The sequence below is a fragment of the Varanus komodoensis genome, unplaced genomic scaffold, assembly GCF_004798865.1.
Source record: "Varanus komodoensis strain SLA01 unplaced genomic scaffold, ASM479886v1 scaffold4, whole genome shotgun sequence".
In the NCBI taxonomy this organism is placed as follows: Eukaryota; Metazoa; Chordata; class Lepidosauria; order Squamata; family Varanidae; genus Varanus; species Varanus komodoensis.
The window spans coordinates 59,976,973-59,999,414 of NW_025335941.1; the positions used below are offsets into that span (position 1 = coordinate 59,976,973).

Sequence of the window (22,442 nt, forward strand, 5' to 3'; positions counted from 1 at the left end):
TGAAGCGGCTTATAAAATAGCTCTCCCATGTAAGTGATCTAATGGTTCTTTTTATATTGCCTTTTTTCATTTTCTTCTCCCAAATGGTCAGTTTTGTTCATTAAATACTTTGTGCCAATGAGTTGTTGGGGTGAGGGGTTGGGCATTTTTTTAAAAGACTGGATATCTGCAATTCTTGTAGTTACCCAGAATGTGCTGCTACCTTTCTTCTGTTGGCATGTGGGTGTTGCTAGCTCCATTAACACAGGAAGTCTTGAATCAGTACTGGCATATGCAATAGTATTTTTCTTTTGTTTAGACTACTAGTATACATTTAAGTTACATTGCATTGTGGTGGGCGAATTGACCTTCAACTTGCATATAATGTAAATCTTAGTACTGCAACTCAATGGATAGGTTTCTGCAGTTAAACTTCTTTTAAATCTGCAGGACAAATTGTCATTGTAAAAAGTATTCACTTACAAACTGTGCATGTCCAAACCCATTTGACCTAGAATTGCTCATCTTAGTACTCCTGAGCCAAGATGTCTTGAACTGTGAGGGATGATTACATGCCCTTCTGCATGGATGGGGTAGGTGTGGATCAAGACAAACTGTATCATAATTTGCAGATGAATAACTTGGGCCACCTCAGCTCCTCCAGTACATAGAACAATACTACTACTAAGAGGTTCTCAACCTTCTGGGCCTCATTAATCTTATTGACCTTTGTTAGCTGGAAAAATGGTACTTCATCTGCACTGCAGTTCCCTAGGAATATAGTTCTTACTATGCATCCCTAGAAATATGGCATAGGCCCCTAGGGAACCATATGGCCCAAACTGAGAACCACCAAAATATTATGAGGAAGTTAAATTTATAAGAAGAAAAAACAAGGCTGTGTAGTTTCAAGTTTTATTCATTCAGTTCTTCAGGATCCCTTCTAGGGTCAGGCAACAGGAGTGCTTTAGTATATGTTTCATGATGTTTTGAGGCCAAATAAGAACCAAATGCACATTGCAGGAGAATAGCAAATGTCATCTTTTTGAAAACTGGTTTACAAATCATCTTGTAGTACTGCAAAATGTTCTCTGAGGTAGGCATGGGAGATGAGGAATACCTGAGGAATAAAACCAATTTTACTTTACTTGTTTTACTTGCCATAGCTACAAAATTGCCACTGTTGCAGAGGAGCGCTTTGCTAGCTTAAAGGAACTAAAAGGAAATACGTACTGAAGTCTTCTAAAACTTACTGTCTGCTCAATTAGGAAGGCAATTAATGTGAGGAAGACTTAAAAGTTAATATTACAGCTCCAGGATTAGGCTTTGAAAATAGGTGGCAAATGACATCTTAGCAGCTCATTTATCAAAATCTACAGCATTTCCCTACAGGGAGACCTGTCGCCTGCTCACAGCAGGCTGTGTCATGCAGCTCTGTATACCGTGCTTCAGGATATCCATTCCTATGTGTAGAAGCACACGTGCAACAAACAGCCTTTTCTCTGTGACACTCCATCCCTGTGCAGCAGTACAAACTTAGCCACTTTGAGCTCTGGTTCACCCACAGCCGCCCACCTCATCATTGACTTTTCAGTGGGTCAATAGCCTTTCCTTTAGTAAAAGGTACCCAAACCCTGAATTACAATGAAGGGTTACAAGCAGCTGAAGTCTAAGCTATTAGCCATGCCTGTATTCAAGTATCTCCTCTCCTACTGTTCACCAATAAAACTGTATAAACGAATGCTTGTGGCTGGAACAGATCATTCCATAAAATGGAAGTCTGAAAAGACAGAGCAGACAGGAAAGCTATTCTTAAGAAATTTTACTATATCCTCCCCTTCAAACAATCAATTTTCAACGCATATAAACCCCACAAACTCACTGATAAACACCGCTCAGCAGTCCTTTGGTTTGATGGACAGGGCCAAAGCATCCTTCCCTTCTGTTCTCCAGTTGTAAGGGGTGCAGACTAGCTGTCTGTCTTCTCAACAAGGTGAACAGCACTTAAGGATGGTCTTATGCTTCCCTCCAGCCAGTGCCCTCCCCAAGATGTCCTATGTGAAGTATTTTCAAAGCTGTTTTAAATACAGGCCTAAAAGTATACCTGATGGCAAGAAGACCGTTCAAAGGCAATGCTATAAGCATAGGATATATGCCACCTATAAGGGCTCCAACTGCACCTCCTCTGATGGCAGCACAAGTTGCACAGTTTAAATCACCTGGGGAAAAACATACCAATAAAACTGATGAGTGGTTACAAATTATTTCCCATCACTCATACATCAGGCACACACAGCATTATGGACATTCATGTACCAATTCTTCCCTACCAAAATATTAGGTTTTTTAATTTTGATAAAATACTGTCAGAATAATGGGGAACGGTTCAAATTTAAACTGTTATCTGCTGCAAAAGTATTGCTGCAGTATCATATTTTTGTGCTTCTGTAAGCCAGTGAAATTATTTCATGTTTCGACCGTCCCATAGCCAAAGCGTTTTGCGTGATCTACAACAATGTATAAAATAAAATGATACAAATAACAGTTATGTGCCATCAAATTGCCTCTGACCTATGCTATGACATGAACTGAACCAGGTCTTGGAAAAATAAAGCCACTGTGTTGGATGCATCCTCAACTTTATACAGTTTTTATAGTATTTTATATATTGCCTATATGCTTTTAGATGCTTTTTATGCATTTACTCTTAACATTTCAAGCATTTATCTTTAATATTTACATAACTGGGCAAGATGGAAGACTGAGGTTTTTTATGTAATTTAATTGTACAATGCAGCAATTGTAAACAGGGTCTTTACTTCTGGGAGCAAAGATGTAGTTTTGAAGGAAAGAATGAAATGAGCCTCTTCTGAAATGTACACAGAGTTGGTTCACCTATCAAGCTTTTGGTTCTGGGTGCTTTAGAAACTAGTGTTGATGCCAACTTAGAAATATAATAGTTTAGAATAAGAGTTTCATTAGAATAAGAAATTTGTAAATCTTAGTTTGGTGCATTGGGCACCAAGTTGTCATTTTAACATTTACTATTTTACAGAACAGATGCACTTACATTACTGTAGACAATGAGTCTTTAACTTAACTATAGAACACCTCTTACAGCTCATTCAAATTCTGCCAGTTGGAAATATGTGAGAGGTGTTTATTTAACTTGTCCTTTGCTAGATAACTCATCTGTAAGTGAACTACGACCAGTTTGGTTCAACATGGGTAAAACAGTGCCTTCTCAAAAGTCACTAAAATGTGTCACTCAAGCATTCTGCTTCTTAGGAAATACATGACAGTTATTACAGATATTTCCAAGGCTACAGTTTAGTTAGGATGCAGACACATACCTTCCATTAAAGGGTAGTTAATTGCACTCTCATAAGCAACCACAGTAGTGAAGAAGGGCAGAAATACCATGGGCAAAGCAGATGCAACCCTAGCTTGGGTAACATTCATGACACGCCTAAAAAAACTATTTGCTATTAAGCCACACAGACTTGAATTTAGTCCAAGGAAGGAAGATCCACTTTGGAAAAAACTCCTGTTGGAGAAAGAGAAAAGAGACAGAAGTTGTAAACATTAGTTCTTAGCCTTAAATTACTAATCTACAAATTGATTCTTCTTGTATGCAAAGCAAGTAAGTTTCTAAAGCCAGAGGAATTTCATACCATGTGGTAGATTCCTGAGCAAACTTATTACAAAGTTAAAAGCTGAAAGTTGTCTGATTCTCTCACAGAGGCAGTATTTATTGTACTAAATATACAGCAGTAACAAAAAACTTAGGATTGCAATTCTATATATTTACTTGCTCATACACACTACTGAAATAGGGAACTTATCCAGTAAACATAGAATTGTAACCTAAGATTGCCAGGCTGATATTCACAAAGGGTGGTTGTTCTTCAAAAAAGAAGCCTCCAGCTTAAAACAAAATTGCATGAAGTGGGACAGGAAGCACAGTGAAGAGAGCACCTCAACTATAAAAAGTACAAGCATTGTCTCTGGCTAGAAGCATGCTAAATCCTATCAGGCTAAAACATGCATTGAAAGATGTAAAGCAATACAGTGATTAGAAATCTCATACATCCCAGTATCAGAAAATTTCAGTTTCTTGAATCATTATGAAAAGAATTCCTGCTTTTGAGGTTCTTACCACTGCCTGTGGGTAACATGGTCATGTAAAGAAGTTGGGGCAAATAGACATGACTTTAAATGCCAGAGCACATCAGGTTGATTGGTTTAATTACTAGCAGGAGGTATACAGGATGCAGCAAAGATAGTTAACCTTCCCCTTCCGCCTACTTTGTATTCATAGGAGAAAAAGCTTCCTTCACAACCCATTAAGAAATACCTAGACTGAATGGTTGCATAGATAGTGAAGGTGAATTCTCAAACTGCTATGGTGTAGAACACAGCAGCTTTACACATAATGAATCCTAACATGCTGTTCTTAATATGGAAGAAATAGTTGCATTTCCATTTTTATGAATAGTAGTCAAAAGAATAGTTACTCAAAAGCTACTCAGTGAGTAGACTTGCACATCATGGCAAGCTATACTGCATGTTTCCATACTGCACACCTTAAACTATCAGGCAGAGGGTTGCATGGTTTCTGTCTTCTCACCTGTCCTGCCCTGTCCTGCCCCCTGCGGACTTCAACTGCCTCATCCTGATTAATCCGCTGAGGTTGTGAGGTGGGTTTTCCTTGTTCTCCCTCCCAAGTGTTACCTGCATCTCTATTTTACATCTGAGCCACGCCAGCCTCCAAAGGGTTTCTTATTAAAATAAGTATTGCTGTGATCCACCCCCCCAGCTTTTTCTGTGCTTTCACCCATTTTCTCTTTCATCTCTACAAGAACAAGCACCTCAGGTGTGTGCCTGAGCTTTGCCCAGATGAACATACATGACAAACGGTTTGATACACACATTGCTCAGCCAACAGTTAAAATGAAAGTGAGATGCTGCCAGTAGTAGAGATTGCATGCCTAGAACAGCCCCATCTGTTGCTGCTCTTTCCATAGACTTGAGGGTGTTTCCTCCTGACTTGCAGTAAAAAGGAACTCCCATGTCTGGAGAGCATGAGCAGCTGTGATGAGGCATGGAACTCTCGGCACCAAACCACTTCATCTCTCTAGGTTCAGGAAACCAAACTTTGTTCTAAAATGCTGCTGGCTTGTGGCAGCATGGCAGACGAACAGTGGTAAAATTCACCATGCCACCCTTGTGACATACAACCATAGGCAGTAATTGAGTTCACACGACATAACAAGCAATGAAGGATGAAAAACAAACCCACTAGTTGCTTGTCAAGCTGTGTGGGTGCAGTTGTGGTGATCAGCCATTGTGACTTATGGTTGACAGCCATGATGAAACACAAATGTGTGTTCTGAAGGTTTCTTTATGTGGACTTGTACAATACAATCCACTGTAATAATGCAGTAACAGTAATCGTGGTAGAAAACCCAGAATGAGACAACTGTTTGGGAAGAGTGGTAGCTGTCACTTTTGCCAGGCACCTAATTAAAGACCATGGCTGCCAGCTGCCACAGTTCCCCCCACCCCTTGAGCCACAGATTTTGGGGGCATGAGCTGGGCTGATCAGATTGGCAGTGCTGCCCAGCTGATTGCCCCGAATGGAAGTGGAAACCACTCGTGAGAAACCAGGAGGGAGAAGAATGAGCTAGAGGATGGTGCCCCCAACTGGGGCAACACCTCCCGGCTGATTGCTCCCCTTATGTACTTGAATGGGAGGGGGGAAATCAGCTAGGAGGTGCTGCTTCTGGAAGGCGGCGGTAACTGCCACCCCCACTTCTCATTCCTGTTTGGGAAAGGTGCTCTGGAATGTGTCGTGCTCTCCAACCCAAGCACCCTTTCTCACTTCCCCCTCGTGCTTGGGAGGAAGATGCTCTTGCAGACAGCAAGCTACCCACAAAAATGCCTTTCTCCTAAGTGGGGAGGTGGGCTTGTCCATTTTTTTGTTGCAGTTGGACAAAAAGTTATTCTAAGCAGGGATTATGCATTCTTGGATGTTTCCAGCCCAACCCAGATTCCCCCCTCTCTGAGCAGATGGGGAAAGGTGGGCCTGGGCTAGGCACAGGGAGGTGCGAAGGAGGGAGCATCTTCACCTAGTCCAGGGCTTCTCTAGGAGGAAAGTACTCGTGGTTAGCACCCATACACTCTGCTGCTTCACAGCCACAGCAAGCAGAAGTTGGCTCGTGATTACAACCGTCAAAGAAAGGAGCTACATTCTTCCCTATGGTTTCCCCTAGGATACCACCTTGAGAGGGAAAAAAGTGAAGTAGGCAGGGGAAGGGAGGAAAGCAACCATGATGAGCCTAATCATGGTTTGAAAATGGTAGCAAACTTGCCATGAGAAAATGTCCACAAGCAAATGATGTGTATCACTTACTGTTCATCTGCTGGAAGCTGTTCAAACTTCTGTTGTAGGGTTTCCTTTTGATTTCTTCCAAAATGAGCTCTTTCTTCTAAGGGAGGTTCAAGAAACACCCTTCCTCCCATTTTAGACCCTGGAGCATTGGAAAAAAGGGTCTAAAATGCTGATACAGATTTCTTTTGAAATCAGATGTGATACATTTGAAACAATACAGGAAATTGAAATAGGAATGCATTTAATTATCCAGGCACAACATATTATGAAGCTGTTATAAACAGAGGGAGTCTATGTAAAAACAGTACTTGGTATTTGTGAAACTAAGTGCAAGAAGAACATGAACAATTCAGGTGGGTAGCATAAGGACATTTTATACAGTTCTGTTGCTTTGCTGTAGCTGAGCAAGCCTGTCTCTTTGCACTTCCTGGATCCCATATGTAAGCTGCTTGGAGGAAGAACTACACAAAAGTGAACTATATAAATAAAGGGATAGTGTGCAAAACAGATAAGCTGTTAGGGGACATCCTTGATCAGACTTCTCATTTTATTATTAAAGCATGTCCCCAGCAACTCATTCCTGATCTGAGTTTCATTCCCTACCAATAGTTGTTGTTAAACTTGTAAAAAAATCTGATCAAAGGTTGGACATAAGTTTCGGGCTAACTCAGTGCTTGAGTCCATTTGATGAACAGTAAACCAAAAATCCCTCCCATGGATATATCCAGGTTTCACCCTGTTAACTCCTGGCTCCACAAGTCTAAGGAAAAGCTACGTAGAAGAGCAGGATAAAACACCATCGCTGCATGCAAAAACACCTTGGATTGAATCCTTGGCATTTCAGGTAAAGACAGGGACAATTCAGACGCCATTCAGAGATCCAGTGTGGTGTAGTGGTTAAAGAGGCAATCTGGGCTCTAGTCCCTGCTCAGACATGGAGCCAACCAGGTGACTTTGGGCCAGTCACTGACTACTCTTGTGGGGATAATATTGAGAGCAGCAGGAGAATGATGTACGCCACTTCCAAGTTTGTTGGAAAAAAGCAGGATTTAAATCAAGTAAATAAATAACTGCTTGAAACCCTCAAGAGACCACTGCCACTCAGTACAGCATTTCTAAGGGGACCATGTAAGGCAGCATCCTATGTTGATAATTATTGCACTGCCTACAACTCTACATCCAGCTGCCAGCGAGATCAGATCTGAGGGGATTGTAGCATGTCTGTGCACAGATGCTTCTATCCAGAAAGGTGAATAGCAGCCAGCAATTTGTATAGGCAAAATTAAAAAGAGGTCTAAGTTGGGCATGGAAGCTTTCCTAAGAGACTTCAGGAATCTGTCTTGCAGCTATGCTACACGTTTACCCCACAGAGCTCAATGGGAGCACCAAAGAACTGAGTCATTGTATAAATTGGTGCAGGAGAGGGGGAATATGTGGCCCTCCAGATAGTGTTGAACCGCAATTCTCAGAGATATTGGATGAGGACAAAGAAAATCTTGCCAGGGCTAAATAAAGAACCCAAGTATAACAGTGCATTATCTCCTGGGCATGTAATGCTTAGCACAATCTCCAGATACACTCAAGTTCCCCTAGAGGAGGATTGGGAAGCACGAGGCGCTCCGGACACTGTTGGACCGCACCTTCCATCAGCCCTAGTCAACAAAGCTAATAGTGAGAGATGATGGGAACTGTAGGGTGACAACATCTGGAGGGCTACAGATACCTCTTTATTCTAGAGCATTCTTCTCCACCCAGCATGATTACTGACGTTAGCTATAAATTATGTGAGTTGTAGTCCAACACATAGAAGACACCAGTTTGGGGAGGGCTGTTCTAGTGCAAGGGTAGAGCCAGTGTAGTGGTTTAAAATGTGGAACTGGGACTTAGACGGTCTCGGTTCTAGTCCCTGCATGGCTATAAAGCCAACTGGGTGACTTTCAGACTCTCAGCACAACCTACCTCACAGGGTTGTGGGGATAAAATTGATAAGAGAATTATGTAAGCTGCTTTGAATTTGTTGAAAGGAAAAAGCAGGATACAAATCTAATACTAAACAACCCTTTTCTCAGTATTCAAGTAATTGCAGTAAAAGTCAATGTTGTTATCCCTTATAAATCCATGCCTATTAAAAACATCCAAAGGTAAAAAGCACTTTAGATGTAATCAGATTTGTTCTGAACTGCAGTCTTGTTTGGTTTGGCAGGCTCAGTGCACTGAATCTCTTTTCTCTGCGGTTGTGCTCTGCGGTATTTCATCTGAGTCCTTAAGTGCAAATAAACAGTCGTTCTTCCATACTTGTATGCAAGCGAATGTGATTTACATTGCACGAAGCAAGGGAATGTCCACTGCCTATTTTGAGGGAGGCGGTTTAAGTGGGGTCTCTGGTTTATGCGCATAATCCCACGCAAGACTGAGAACCGTGAGTGCTCTTCTCCGTTGCTAGCGCGGCTATGCACCGAAATACATGCATGAATATTGGGGGGCGGGTTGGGGGAAAGGTCTGAGTCCTAATTTGAGACGGCAGAAGGCCTCTTCCGAGTGCATCACCGAGCGACAACCTGGGGAGTTAAACTCTGCAATGGCCGCCGCCCACCCAGAAGCACCACGAGCTAAAAAGGTTTATTATGCATTCATTTTCCCTTACTATCAGCCCCGGCGAGGCCCGGTGTCCATTAGAAAAGCTACCTTGGAATTCTGCACGCGAGTCTTCCTTCCGATGCACTTACACAGGAGAAAGGGCTTGCTTTAAGCAAGCACGCGAATAGTTAAGTAGGTCGCCGAGGAACCCCTTCTCCTTCCCGCCCCCCCCACCATCATTTCTCAGCCGCGGCGATCTCGAGCGCCCCGCAAGCCCCCACCGCCTGGAGGCCGCCCGGCTATGACCTTGAGCGCTCATCTCCTCCAAGCCCGCCGAACCACTTCCGCCAACGCTCACCGGGCACGCAGTGCTGCGCCTTCGCCCCGCGCGTCCCGGCCGGCTCGGCCTCTCCTGCTCCGCGCTGCCTTCCACGTCGCCTCGGCGGCCGCTACCGCCTTCCCGCGCCTCACTCCCAGCGCGCGCGGGCCGCCATCTTGCGCGCTCACGTGACCTCCGCCCGCAGCTCGCGCCCGATTGGCCCGCGCCGCCGGGTGCCCGCCCCCGAGCCTCCCATTGGCTTCGCGCGCCCGCCCGCTCCCGCCCCGGCCGGCCCATCCGAGGGCTGGGCCGCGCCGGGCAGGCCGCGCTGCTAAACGAGGAAGGCGGGCGGCGATGGTGGCGGCGGCCGGGGCAGCAGCAGCGGCGTCGGCAGAGGCGTCAGCTCCGGCGTCCCCGCAGCGATGGCGCTGAGGCGGCCGCGGCGCGCGCGGAAGCAGGCCGGCTCGGGCTGAGACGGACCGATCGAGCGACGGATTGACGGACCGGCCAGCGCCGAGCCCTCGATGGGGGCGCAGCAGCCCGCGGGTAACCGCCTCTCACTCTCCCATCAGGCCCACCTTCCCCTCAGACTGCCGCCTAGGCGCAGCTTGCCTTTAGCCTGGTCTCACCTCTCCCTCCTTCAGCCGGCTGGGCTACAGGTCGCATCAGCTCTAATCCAGCCTACTGCTCCCCAGAAGCGCACTACGACTCCCATCTGCCCTGGCTTTCTCTAAGCTCGGTACAGCCCTCCAGATGTTCCCGACTACAACTCCCATCAACCCCAGCCTCGGCTTTCGCTGAGCCTAGCCTAACCCAGCTTCCCAACAGCCCTGGCCTCACCTGGGGCTGAAGGGTGTTGCAGCTCAGCACCTCTGGAGAGCTGATCTAACCTTTTTCCTCCTGCAAGTGTACTCCTTTCAGCCACCCCCTTCACAAACCTTTTCTTGAGTGTCGCCCTCCCCTCCCCGCCTCTTTAGCCCACTGCACTACAGAATTATATTTATTTAATAAATATAATTGACTCATTGGGTCACCTCTTCCTCATCCCCTCTCTCAGGCTCCGGAGTCTTGCCCCATTCTCTGCTAGTCACTGGACACGTCACTGGTCATGTAATTGTTGGTTACGCATCCTATTGACTAAGTTCTCTTGGTGATGGGCGATTTAACGGAATTCAAAATGTCTTCACCACCACCACCCCATACCTTTCCTCCTTGCCTCTCTTCCTCCTCACCAACTGTTGCTTGTACACTCACCTTATCATGGTCTGCCTCACATAACCATTCACCTGAGTCCCTGTTTCCTGCCAGCCTCATTAGTGCCCTCAGCAAGGTGCACAGGCTCCCTCTTTGCCTCAGTGAACTTTCTCCCAACTCTCTTCTGATCCTCCTAACACCACTTATTCACCATGTTAACTGTCTCCTTGACTCATTTCATGGATTTCTCACATACCCATGCCTGGTCACAGGTCCACACTATCTCACTGTGGGCAATCTGCCCTCTCGCGGATTCTCTGTCCGGTCCACCCTGCTGGCTCATCTCTGCACCCTCCTGTTCTCAGGTAACTCATGTTTATGGCTAATTTTTGGCAAGTGGGGCTGGCCACATCTCTGACCCTTCTCTTTGCTCTCATCCTCTGTGGCATGCCAAAGTTCCTCTGACCAGGCTCTACTTTTGCCCCTAGATTGGCTGCCGAAGGGAAGGAGGCAGCTGGCACCGTTAAGGGGTCAGGGTTTGCCTAAGGAGTTGTCCGTTACTGACCTTTGAAAATGCATCTCTCCCAATCGCTTCTATGCACACACTTGTAATCCTCAGTTCTCATCCTTGCTCTCATGTGGTCCAAGACCATCTCACCCCACCCCTCAAGTCTCTGTACCTAACCTTCATCTCCAGTGCTGTTTTCTTTTCTTGCCCTCAAACCCACCTCAGGCAGGACTGCACATCTGATCGTGCCTCCTCTTCCGGGTCCCTGGAGCTCACCTGCCCCACTGTTTTCATCAACCTGTTCTTGTTTTAACCTCATCCCAACCTCTCTTCATACTCTCAGCTGATCTAGTTCCTTTTCATGCCCTTGTACTTGACCAGCTCCTCTGGCCCTCTGCTTCCTGTCCCTACCTTCAGCCTGCCTTGACTCCTGTCTCTTTTATTCTTCTCTAACGTTCTGTGATTCTGAATCCGTGCCAACTGCCTTCACCCTTGCACAGCTCCTCTTCCTTCACCTCCCATGCAGAGATCCAGCTCTCCTTCCTAAAGCCTCTAAGCCAGCATGGCACTCCATACCTGAATGCAGGGTAGCCTTATAGGACAATGGAACCCCTGACCGAGGGAGGTGGTGGGCTCTCCCACACTAGAGGCATTTGAGATTCAGCTGGACAGCCATCTGAAAAGGATGGTTTAATCTGCAGCTCTGCACTGAAGGAGTTAGACCCAGTGGCTTTATTGCCCTCTTCCAACTCTGCTATGATCAATAATTCTATGACCTTATCCTCTTTACTCCCTTTGAAGCCCTAAGTGGCTTGGGGACTAAATAAATGAAGGCTTGTCTCGTTCCATATCATTGTGCTTATGCATGGAGATAATCCGACGAGGCCCTTCTCCGAGTTCCATTGCTGGGACAAGTCCATTATGCATTTACAGACACGTGGGTCTTCTTTGTGTTGGCATCCCAGCTGTAGAATGGCCTCCAGAAAGAGATGCAGCTCTGTATCTGTTTGGGCACCGAGTCAAAATGTTTTTGTTTGCTCAGGAATTTTAAATTTATCTTTCTTTTTGGCACTAGTTGAATAGCCCTACATCTTAAGTTCATTGATTTGCTTTGATTGTTTGGAATACATTGGGCTGCTTTAGAACTATACTTATTTACTTTGTGATCTCTTGTGGATGAAGCAGCAGTTTATAATGTTTAAAATAAATAAATGGCCGCATAAGCCTCTCAGACTCAACTGTATGCTGCTATTACACTCCAGTAGTTTCCTACAAATCCCTGACCCCTCCCTTACTTGCAGGTCCAGTTCCTCTTTCCTCTTGCCGTCTTCCCTCCGCAGTGATTGGCCCATGTTCCTGCACAAATTTTAATCTGGCCCTACTTCTCTCTCTCCCTTTGCAAATCCCTTTCCTGCCTCTTCTTCCTCTAACTATGCTACTTCTCTGACTTTTGACTGAACCACGTTCTCAATTCTTTTCTCATTTATGTCCTCCCATTCCAAGAGGACTAAACCCGATCCATTTCACAGCTCATCCCTTGCCCCTTCCCAGTTTGCACAGCATCTCCATCCTTGAGATCATGCTGCCCACTGCACGCCTTCTGGACATCCTTTGTCCATCTTGGATATCATTGACTCAACTTGATTTGCTTGCTGCACAGCCCTCCCACAGACTTGTCTTTATATACCACAGTAAGTAATTCCATATTCCACATTCTCTGTGCTGCTTTTTTATCACTACTGTGCTGAACACACACCTGAAACTGCGGTCCATATTCATGTTGCTCCTCCTTCATAGCCCTTATGGGTTGCTATAAGCTTATCCTCCCCATAAACATTTTTCTTGCCGTTTCAAGCACGCTCATGTAGGATCAGGCTCAGCAACTTTGCAGAAGTGCCTTAAGAAGAACTGGGAGCTGATCTGTCTGACAGGGAGGGGGACGATGCTCTCTTGGCATCAGGGGAGCAGAAACAAAGGTTAGAGAGGTGCCACCTAGCGCTTGTCTCATCTTCCGGGGCAGTCGAAGAAATCTCCCCGAAGTGGTCGGAAACAATCTCCTAGTGAAGAAGAGGAAGAAGGGGTGACTTGGACCTCATATAAAAGGGAAATGCAGTGCAATCCAGTGCTCAAAGAGTCCTGCTGACGGGGAATGTTAGTCCACTCAGCTTGAATTGAGGGAGTGGTTGCCATACCTAACAGCCTTGTATCAACTTCCTTTTATACCTAAAACTCAGAAGTCTGCTTGAACCTTTTGCATCTGTTGATTGCAAGAAGACCTGCTCTGTACTCTGAAATAGCGCTGGCTAGTCTGTAACTTTCGCATCATAAAAGCTAGATAATTGAAATGGCAGCTGATTGGCTTCTCTGCAGATGGAAGTGAAGGCACATCTGACTGCTGCCTTGTTCTTTACCCTAAACCAGGGGACAGAAACTAAGGCCCAGGGTCCAAATACAGGCTTTTTGGTGCCCCAGCTCACAAGAAAGGGGTTCCTCAGAAGGCAGTGCCCCTTGCCCCACTCAAGAAGTGTTGAAGTTTCTTGACTTGTGTGCCTGTTTTCTCCATTCCGAAAGGCTGACATGACGTTGAATATGCTGGCATTTTCTCCTCAGCCTCATCCATTGCATTGGATTTGTCCCTCAAGATGAAAGAGGGAGATCTCTGCCCTAACGCAGCCCATCTTTCCAGTACTAAGAAACAATAAGACCACCAGCATATCAGAGTAGCCCTTCATGAAGAAACAAAAATCTCTGTATGTAAATGCAGAAAAGCTACGAGTGCTTCAAAACATAGCAGAAATTAACTTTTGCAGCACAGTGTTTGCTGTATAAAGAAGGCAACTACAACATAGCATTATGTGTAGCTTGTCCTGTAGGTTTGCATGCATCAAAGGAAAGAAACACTTGGAGGGTAAATCTCCTCTGTTTTTGACATGGTGAAAAGGGTTGTGTCATGGTGTTCTTTTTCTTTCCTGCAGGAAAAAAGGGGGGAAATACCGAGGTTATGGTGAGGTCAACCAGCTGCGCCAGCAAGTGGGGAAACTCTGGACTGCCTTGATGACCCGCTTCGCACTGCGTTAATATTCCAGTCTCTTTGCATTCCATTCGGGGAAGCTCTTCTCAGAACTCTGCTCCTCTCTCATTAGGCAGCTGCTGCGAGCAAAGAGTGAAATGGCGAGACATCAATGACTCTCAGTGTACAGCAGAGTGCTCTATCAGCCTGCCCTGTGAATAGCACTGTCACTTTAATAATTCCATGTCGAGGGATTGCTTTCAATCCTCTTGGGCTTAATACAAGTAAGGATCAGAGGGACATTAAAGGCCAGAAGGCAGGTGGAGAAAATAAAAATGAAAGTGACTGATGTTTGGGTAACCAAGTGAAGCCAGGGAGCTTTTTTCCAGTATGCCGAAGACCCTGGTATACACCCAGAGCTGTATCTAACTGGCAAAAGTCAGCTGTGAATGCAGCACATAAAGTCCCTCTGAACGGCTTCTGTCTTCCTCAGAAATTTATTTGGATTATTTGAGAACCGATTTGAAGGTTAGGTGGTGTCGGAAGGTGTTGAAATGGATTATTAGGACTGCCAAGACTTGGACCGTGCCTTAATTGTCTTTCCTACATTCACTTAACTTCTGCAAAATCAAACAAACCAAACCCTTGGCTGTGACAAGAGGGATTCTTATACACTTTTGTAGGATGATGGGTGTTTTCTCTTGTATATTTTTATAGATTGGGAAATATTTTACAGATTTTGACAACTGCTTTGGCAAAAATTCTCTCAACTTTTTGCTTCCTCCCCTTGGTATTCCACTGGGTGGTGTTGGAAGTTTTTCATTGGAGAAAACGGTGAGCACCACTGTGGGAAATGAAGATTTAGTCCTGTTTCTAAGCTGAACTAAGTGTTTCGCATCGGATGACAGATTTCTGACCTCACAAGACAATCCCAGCGGGACTCTGTGTTGATACCGGTAAATAAGTGCTTGCATCCAGTGCCAGAAATAACTCCGAGAATGCCAGTCAAGAAGAAAGGTGGGCTATGAAGCTTCCTATCTCATTTTTGTCTGTCTTTTTAAGAAACTGGATTTCTCATCCATGCACTTTTATATTAAAAGCATTTGAATGGGAGAATGAAATTGTTTGGTTGTTTGTTTTTCTGTGGAGAAGTGAAAGAGAAGCATTTCATGCATTTTGGTTTGCATACAAAGGATATTTTTTTTACTTCAATTGAAATTGCTTGATAATCTTCTAGGACACAGTTGGAGCTCAGATTTTGATGTCTCAAAAAATATTTTTGGCTTTTGTAGCATGGGGGCAGGTGGAATGGGAGGAAAGTTCCAGTTACCTTGTACATAATTCCAAGAGAAACTATTTTTTCCTAAAACAAAAACAATCAAGATTTCTCTGCAGTACTTTGTTGGGAATTTAGAATTTATGACTCAGCTACTAAGTAGAATTAAGGCTTCAGTCCTATGCACCTAAGAGTCAGTCCCATTTAAGGCAATGGGCTTACTTCTGAGTAGATATGTACTCAGGATTGTCCTGTAGAAGTGTTGAATTGTTAAAGCCAACTGGTTATAAAGATCTTTCAGCAATGTCACTTGTCATTATTTCAGAGATATTTCTGAAAAGTACAACAATATTTCTGTTATACATGTAATTTAGCCAACAAAATAAATGGAAGATGCTTCAAGATCTCCCACCCAAGGCTTATGTTGAATAAAACTGTTTATAAAAGCAATATGATTTTAATAATACATATTTTTATTTGAACTAGTGTTGGAAGTCTTACATGGCTATAGCGAAGCTGTATTTTAAAAGCTAGCTATATATTTTCCCCTCTCCCATGTGCTTTACAAAAATCTGCATATAATATGTGGGGGCAGGGCTTAGCTATCGGGAGACCTAGACTGGAATTTTTAGAACGGATCTCTGTTCTACATACAGAGACACATTTCTGGCCACTCCAGTGCATTCCTTGGCATTCAGGGGCCCTTTTATATCTGGACCATAATATTGTCCTCAGTGCTTTCCTTTTCCCTTCCAGAAGAAGAGTGGCAATCATTGAGTTGTGTGGGAGAGAGTAAAACAGCTGCCCCCGGCCCTAGGGACATAGTTGGCCTGGGGTCTAACCTTTTCCCTGTCCCCTTTCACCCCACCCACTGGGACTGCGGCTTGTTCCTGGCTGGGAAGCTCTGGGTACCATTTCTTCGTTCCAGTGGGGTTTTGATATAACTTTTAAATGTAAAGATACTCTCTTGGGATTAGCCTTCTAAAAATATAGGGACAATTTTGGAAAAAGGGAGGGGAAAGACCGGTGAGGGTCTTGCTTGCTATAACTTCTACCATTGCTTTTCACTGTTGATACGGATATGATTCTGCTTAATGCAGTCACTTGTGGAAGTGCAGATCTGAACCGAAAAGGACAAAAGGAAAAAAAAAGTCCACTGATGCTGCTGCTGCTTAGCAAAGAGATGGGGCAAAGCATGAGGGACCTTCATCACTTTCTCTTTCCCAGGGGGGCTGTATCTTTGCTTTTGGAAGTGGAAATTCAAGATCATTAATGGTGTAATTACTGAGTGGAGCTGGGGAGGGGAGGTAGCTCAGCATTAAACAACCTGTTTGCTCGTAGAAGACCACAGATCCAATTCCTGGCATCTCCACGTAAGATATTTTGGGGAGCAAGACTGGGAAAGACCCTTCTTGAGACTAGGGAGCTGTCACTGGTAAGAGCAGAGATCCGTGCTTTGGTGGCTGTGAGCATTAGTGGCAGCTTCATCAGGGACCCATGGAAAGCAGAGGCTTTTGTCAACCCTCTCACCCCTTATCATCACTGCTAAGAGCAGATCCAACATGGTAGCGGTTTGGCTTCATTTCAGGATGTGGTGTGAGTTGGTTTACCAGCAGTGGTACTCGCCACAATGGTTAGAACTCTTGACGATTACTTCAGGGGGACAAAACACCCAGTAGCACTTAGGCTGGCCCACCATGTCTACTTTCAAACAGTTGCTCATTCAGAAAAAAGCCAGACAATAAAGTTTCTTACATCAAGCCCAACCCCGTCTCATGCTTGCAGCAGAAATGGTGATTATGCTGGAGTCTGGCTACTTTTTTGTCATTTACTTGGCCTGTTAGTGCATATTTGCCAGGACTTCTCAATTCACAGTAAGAGAAAGGCTCTGTCCACTTTTGCAAGTATGTGCTGCCTTCATTTAAGTGGAGCGGAAAGCCAGTTCAAGCAAAAACTCAGCATTCATGTAGGGATGTGGAGGGGGCCCTGATACCCTTTGTGCATGTTTAAAGCACTGAAGGCATTTTTGGCCTTCTACCGATACTTCCACACCTTGAGAAAATTGATGCACAGGTGTTGATAGCTCTAAATATATTTCCCAAGGCCCCCTGTGTATTTGCCATATTTCTGCTAAGCTTAATTCCCTCGCAGGAGACCATTTTCAAAGGGGATTACAGCTGAAGTGGGAAAGGTTCATGCTTGCTTCCCCAAATACTTCAACACTTCCTCTGCATGGTAGTGAAGCTTAGGGAGAAAAGACCCTTTTTCTATTCATTTGGGCTGATTTGGAGCAAAGTGCAAATTAATTGATTTTATTTGAGATGATGTAGATGGGAAATTAATTGGCTGGTTTTGCCACTGTAATATTTAAATAAATTGTAATAATTATGTCTAAATCTGCAAAAGAAGCAGTGTATTCATTGAGTTTTCTTACAAGGAATAATTTTTACTCTTTAGAAGAATAGTGAAATAAAATGCAACTCATGTACCGAAAATATGTCTATGTACCCAGAAAAGCTGGTCACTGCCTCTCATATTATGATTTTGTTCACCAAGCGCAATAGTTTTAATATATCCATTCTTGATTTCAACAGGCAAATATCTCTTATGGGATCCTCTGTTCCAAGTATAACCTGATTTTGGTAGCACAGAACAATTCAAGGGATTAGCAAATTAAATAATGGTTTCATTCATACGTGAAACTTACCTATCCATGATGGGTTTTTCATGGTTAAGAAATTTTGAAATTTTCAGTAATATCAAACACCTCAAATTTATTTCAGGCTAAATAAGAACTGGGTTAAATATACAACCTACAGAACGGTAAGAAATCTTCACTTGAAATCCATTTTTAATGGATAATGTGTATCCTGATCAATGAAGATAAGCCATGCCAGCATGAACCAAAACATCCTGTAGATAATGGTGTAAGAGATGTTGGTTCCTGAGCAGAAAATGTAAATCATATGTGGGCAATGTATCACCCTCCAGATGATTTGGCTTACAACTCCCATCCTCCTTAGCTAGCATAAGCAATGGTGAGGTAAGATGGTGCTTGTTGGCTGGAACAGCTGGACCACCACAAGTGCCGGCATGTCATTTAAATGGTGCCCTCCCTACAAAACTGCTAAAAAAGAACTGGATCCAAAGAGTCATTGCCTCATGCAGAGGAAGATTCCTCCTGTCGGAGGAAAAGTCACTGGAGCCAATCCATAAGAAACTAAATGGTTGATATTGCTGCTCCTTAATGGTGACTCAAAGTCCTCTTTGCCTGCCTAATTGCAAGGTTGGCCTTAACATGCGATGTAAGCGTGCACTGTGAAAGTATTACATTGCTATGCTGTCCAGGTGCCAAGATGCTCTTCTTTCCCCATCAGTTGCATTGCCAGGAATGAGTACATTCATCACGCCGTGCTTCATTACACCTGAGCAAGCCAACCGTTGTAAAGGGGTGTTTTGCAAGAGTGTTGAGATGACTGGGCGACATCAAGTGAAGGTTCCAAAAACGGGGTGCTGCCTTTTGTACTGGTCTGTTGCAAGATAGTGTGTGACCTATAAGTGGTACGTAAACTGGTAGTATTTGCTGTAGAGCCTGTGGACTTCCAAGTAAACAGCCCTACAAAAGATAGCACTAATATTAATGTATACATCTGAGGATCCGTACACTTGTAATGTTCAAATAGAAAAGACAGTAAAACTGCGTAAAAGGGCAAAAGGAAAAAAAGATTTTTAATCTAATGATACTGCCTGTAACATTCAAACTAGGAGATCATGGACAATCCAGTTAAGGGTGGAAGTGAGGATTTGCCTCCACATTTCCCTTGCCCTCCACCAAATACTTAGACAGCCAATCTAACTGGTTTAGACTGGCTCAAATGGAGAGGTGCCCGAGATACTGCCAGAATTCCTCCTAGGATGTCAGTGTCTCGCCCAGCGGCCACTGCAAAGACAGAGAAGGGATCACTCTGAAGTTGGTCTTCCAACCAAGACAACATAGAGCTGCCATAGGATTTAATTAAATATATTAATAACACTCCTGACTCATTTTAAGAGTGAGGCTTATTATTTATTACATTAAATTTCTGTAACACCCATAGTCGAAGCTCTCTGGACAGTTCACAATATTTAAGTCATCCAGATTTCAACTTGGCCCAGCCCTGCTTAGTTTCCATGATAATATGCTTGATAGTATACAGAGCCACTGAACTCAGGGGGACTTACATTTGACTACACACGCTGAAGATTTCAGGCCAAGTAGTAGGCTAAGCCTGCACCAAGTAAGCAGGTCATTCCCGTGAGTACATTATTCTTTTACCTGCAAAGATAGATCAGGATCCAGTTATTATAGCGGCTTCTTCTTCTAAGAGTTGTACTAGGAAAGCCAAACATATTCTGGGAATTAATGCTTAGTTTTCCCATCTGGAGCTTCACGTTCCAGCAAGGGAGCCAAAAAGGACTGGATGGAACAGAATGCAAGGTCTGCAAACATTTTGCCTTTGAAAGTTTACCCTTTTTGCATGTGTATGGAGGCAGATCTACCTTGCTGCCTCTTGTGTCATTTAGGGCACTGGATTCCTCTTTAGACTCAAAAGGACTCTGGACTCAACCCACCCTGTGCAATTCCAAATGTGTGGACAAGCAAGGGTCACATTCAAACACAGAAGCTGTCTTGGTATGTATCCTTTCCAGTTGCAGGTGGCTGTTGACCACAGAGAGGCAAATCTTGTTTTTTTATATGCAAGGCAGAGTTCTGTTCTCCCAAGTCATAGCAGAGATTCAGAGATGTGAATCCTCACCTTAAGTAGTTCAGTTCAGAAAAGCTTACTGCGGGCTCCTATAGAAAGGGCCAGTTTGCATGAACACGGGACCAGATGGTGCTCAAAGTGGGCAGATGGCTGAAACTGATGCCAGAGAAAAAATTGGGACCAGTTCAGCAACTTGCTGTCCTCCCACAATAAAATAAAATATTAAAAATAAAAAGGGAAATGCAAAGTGGGAAAACGTTCATGTTCAGGAAATTATTATTTTAAATTCAGCATAGGAACAATGCCATAAAAGGCATGTTTTGTTTTTCTTTTAAAGAAAAAATGGAAGAATGTTTTTATTTTGCTGGGGAAGTAGTGGAAAATCTGCTTGCCTTACAGTCCCTTGGATTGAATGTACTGTGGGATTTTTATTTTTATTTTTGCTTGATAGGTAATCAAATGTTCCTCAGATTTGTCGGCATTTTCCCTTTGGGACTTATGAGGCAGATATTTACAAGACTGCCAAATGGGAAACATCAGGTGGTCCAAAACTGTTTCGAAAGACAATGCACTGTGGCTAAATAATATAGATTTTCTTCTGTAACATATCTTCTTTTCAGTAATCATTCCTTACCTGACAATGGCTTTGGGTGTTCTAATAGACTCAACAAGAGATCGGATCAGTTACAGAAGTACGCTATCAGCTGTTTCTTTATTTTCATTGGAAGTCTTTGGCCCTCCCAAGTGGTGCAGGATACCATTGTCACATTAAGCCTTATTTGGATTATAAACAGTTGCATTAAAATCCAGCTTACTATTTGGTCTGCAGGATAATCAGATGACTAAAAAGCACTTGATTATAATGATGTTGTTTGTGTGGGAAAAAGTGATCTCACTTAGACAAGGGTGAGCTAATTCAACAAAAAACAGCACAGCTTATTTGGTAGATACTGTTTACTTGGACTTCCAAAAGGCTTTTCATCAAAATCACCGATGAGCAAATTTAGCAGTCCTGGGATGAGTGGGGAGGACCTTGAGTGGGTAATAACTGGTTGAAGAACAGAATGTAGAGAATATAGATAAATGTTCGGTTCTCACAATGAAGGGATTCAAACAAATCTGTCCTGGAACCAATTTTGTTTACCTTTTTCGCAAGCAACCTGGGGTCCGAGCTAAGCATGGAGCAGTTTTTCCTGATGCCCAAACAACAAGGATTAGGTGTTTAGAGTTCTATCAAAGAGAGACAAGAGGGTTAAAAATATAAAATAAACCTCTGCCAAGGAGGTCAGAATGTGTAAAGAGAAGCCTAGAGGCAGATGTTTTGACACCAGAAATATAGGCGAAGATAACCACCTACAAAAGGAATGGACTGTTTTCTGCCACTAATCATTGCAAAGAGCTCAATTGATATATTTGCTGTGTATTATGTCTGTAGCAGCTGGTCTCAATGGAAGATGGGCTCACTCTCTATTGTTAGTGTTTGAGTCTTTACGCACACACACACAACTTGCTGGTGCTTCCTGTCTCTCTATCACTCAGACAATGAACAAGAGGAACTTTTTTTTAATCTTCAGCACTTGGTCTTAGCCAAGAAGCAAGCTGAGTTGAGATCTCAACTCTGAAAAAGAAAAAAGATATCAGAGTAATTGTAGACAATAGGTTAATATGCGCCAACAATGCAATGCAGCTTCCAAAAGGGCAAATGCTGTTTTGGCATGCATGAACAGAAGTATTACTTCCAAATCATGAGAAGGAGTAGTTCTTCTATACTCCTCACTAATCAGACTCATCTGGAATCCTGTGTCCAGTTCTGGGCACCAAGATTTAAGAAAGATGCAGATAAATTAGAAAGGGTCCAGAGGAGGGCAACAAAAATGATCCAGAGTTTGGTAACATTGCATTATGAGGAGAGACTGAGAGAACTGGGCATGTTCAGCCTTGAGAAGATTGAGGGGGACATGGTATGCCTCTATAAGTACCTCAAAGGCTGTCACAGAGAGGAAGGTCAAGATCTCTTCTTGCTCATGCCAGACTGTAGGACATGGAATAATCAATTCAAGTTGTGACAACCCAGATTCAGGCTGGACATCAGGAAAAGCTTCCCCATTGTCAGAGCAATACAGCAGTGGAACCAGCTGCCTGGAGAGGTGGTGGGCTCTCCCACGCTAGAGGGATTCAAGGAGAAACTGGACAGCCATCTGAGTGGGATGGTGCGACTTCGTGTCTTGCAACAGCAGGGAGTTGGACCCAATGGCCTTCATGGCCCCTTCTAACTCTACTCTATGATCAAGCTTGCAAATACTGAGGAATTATAGCCAATTCTTTGTGCAAAGTATGGAAAGTACGTAATTTGTTGTGCAAGATATACAAATCATCTAATTTTTCATGCAAAGCCCACGAGTCATGCGTGTGGAAGCAGAACTCCACCTATTCCTCCAGC

General features: G+C 43.9%; 2 protein-coding genes across 5 annotated transcripts in view; one reads left to right on the forward strand and one right to left on the reverse strand.

The window, feature by feature from the left end:
• Nucleotides 1–880: 880 nt before the first annotated feature.
• TMEM126A (transmembrane protein 126A) lies at nt 881–9,460 on the reverse strand. The gene is made up of 5 exons (XM_044442342.1): nt 9,309–9,460; nt 6,395–6,512; nt 3,333–3,526; nt 2,084–2,198; nt 881–1,099 (listed from the first exon to the last, which is right to left on the reverse strand). The coding sequence occupies exons 2-5, from the start codon at nt 6,502–6,504 to the stop codon at nt 895–897; spliced, it is 624 nt and encodes a 207-aa protein (XP_044298277.1). The 5' UTR covers nt 6,505–6,512; nt 9,309–9,460; the 3' UTR covers nt 881–894.
• Nucleotides 9,461–9,649: 189 nt separating this feature from the next.
• Nucleotides 9,650–22,442, forward strand: part of DLG2 (discs large MAGUK scaffold protein 2) — a 959,957-nt gene continuing 947,164 nt past the window's right edge. For all 4 annotated transcript variants that reach the window (XM_044442340.1, XM_044442334.1, XM_044442335.1 and 1 more), the window contains exons 1-2: nt 9,650–9,815; nt 13,947–14,998. In XM_044442340.1, coding sequence (XP_044298275.1) covers nt 14,980–14,998 — 19 coding nt within the window. In that variant the 5' untranslated portion in view covers nt 9,650–9,815; nt 13,947–14,979. The remainder of the gene's footprint in view (nt 9,816–13,946; nt 14,999–22,442) is intronic.

Bases quoted from the DNA above. Each gene is read 5' to 3' on its own strand.
- TMEM126A (XM_044442342.1), bottom strand. From the start codon at position 6,504: ATGGGAGGAAGGGTGTTTCTTGAACCTCCCTTAGAAGAAAGAGCTCAT. The intron at 2,199-3,332 runs GTATGTGTCTGC...GTTTTTCCCCAG, and splicing joins TAACTACCCTTTAATGGAAG to GTGATTTAAACTGTGCAACT. The intron at 1,100-2,083 runs GTATACTTTTAG...TTTATTCCTCAG, and splicing joins AACGGTCTTCTTGCCATCAG to GTATTCCTCATCTCCCATGC.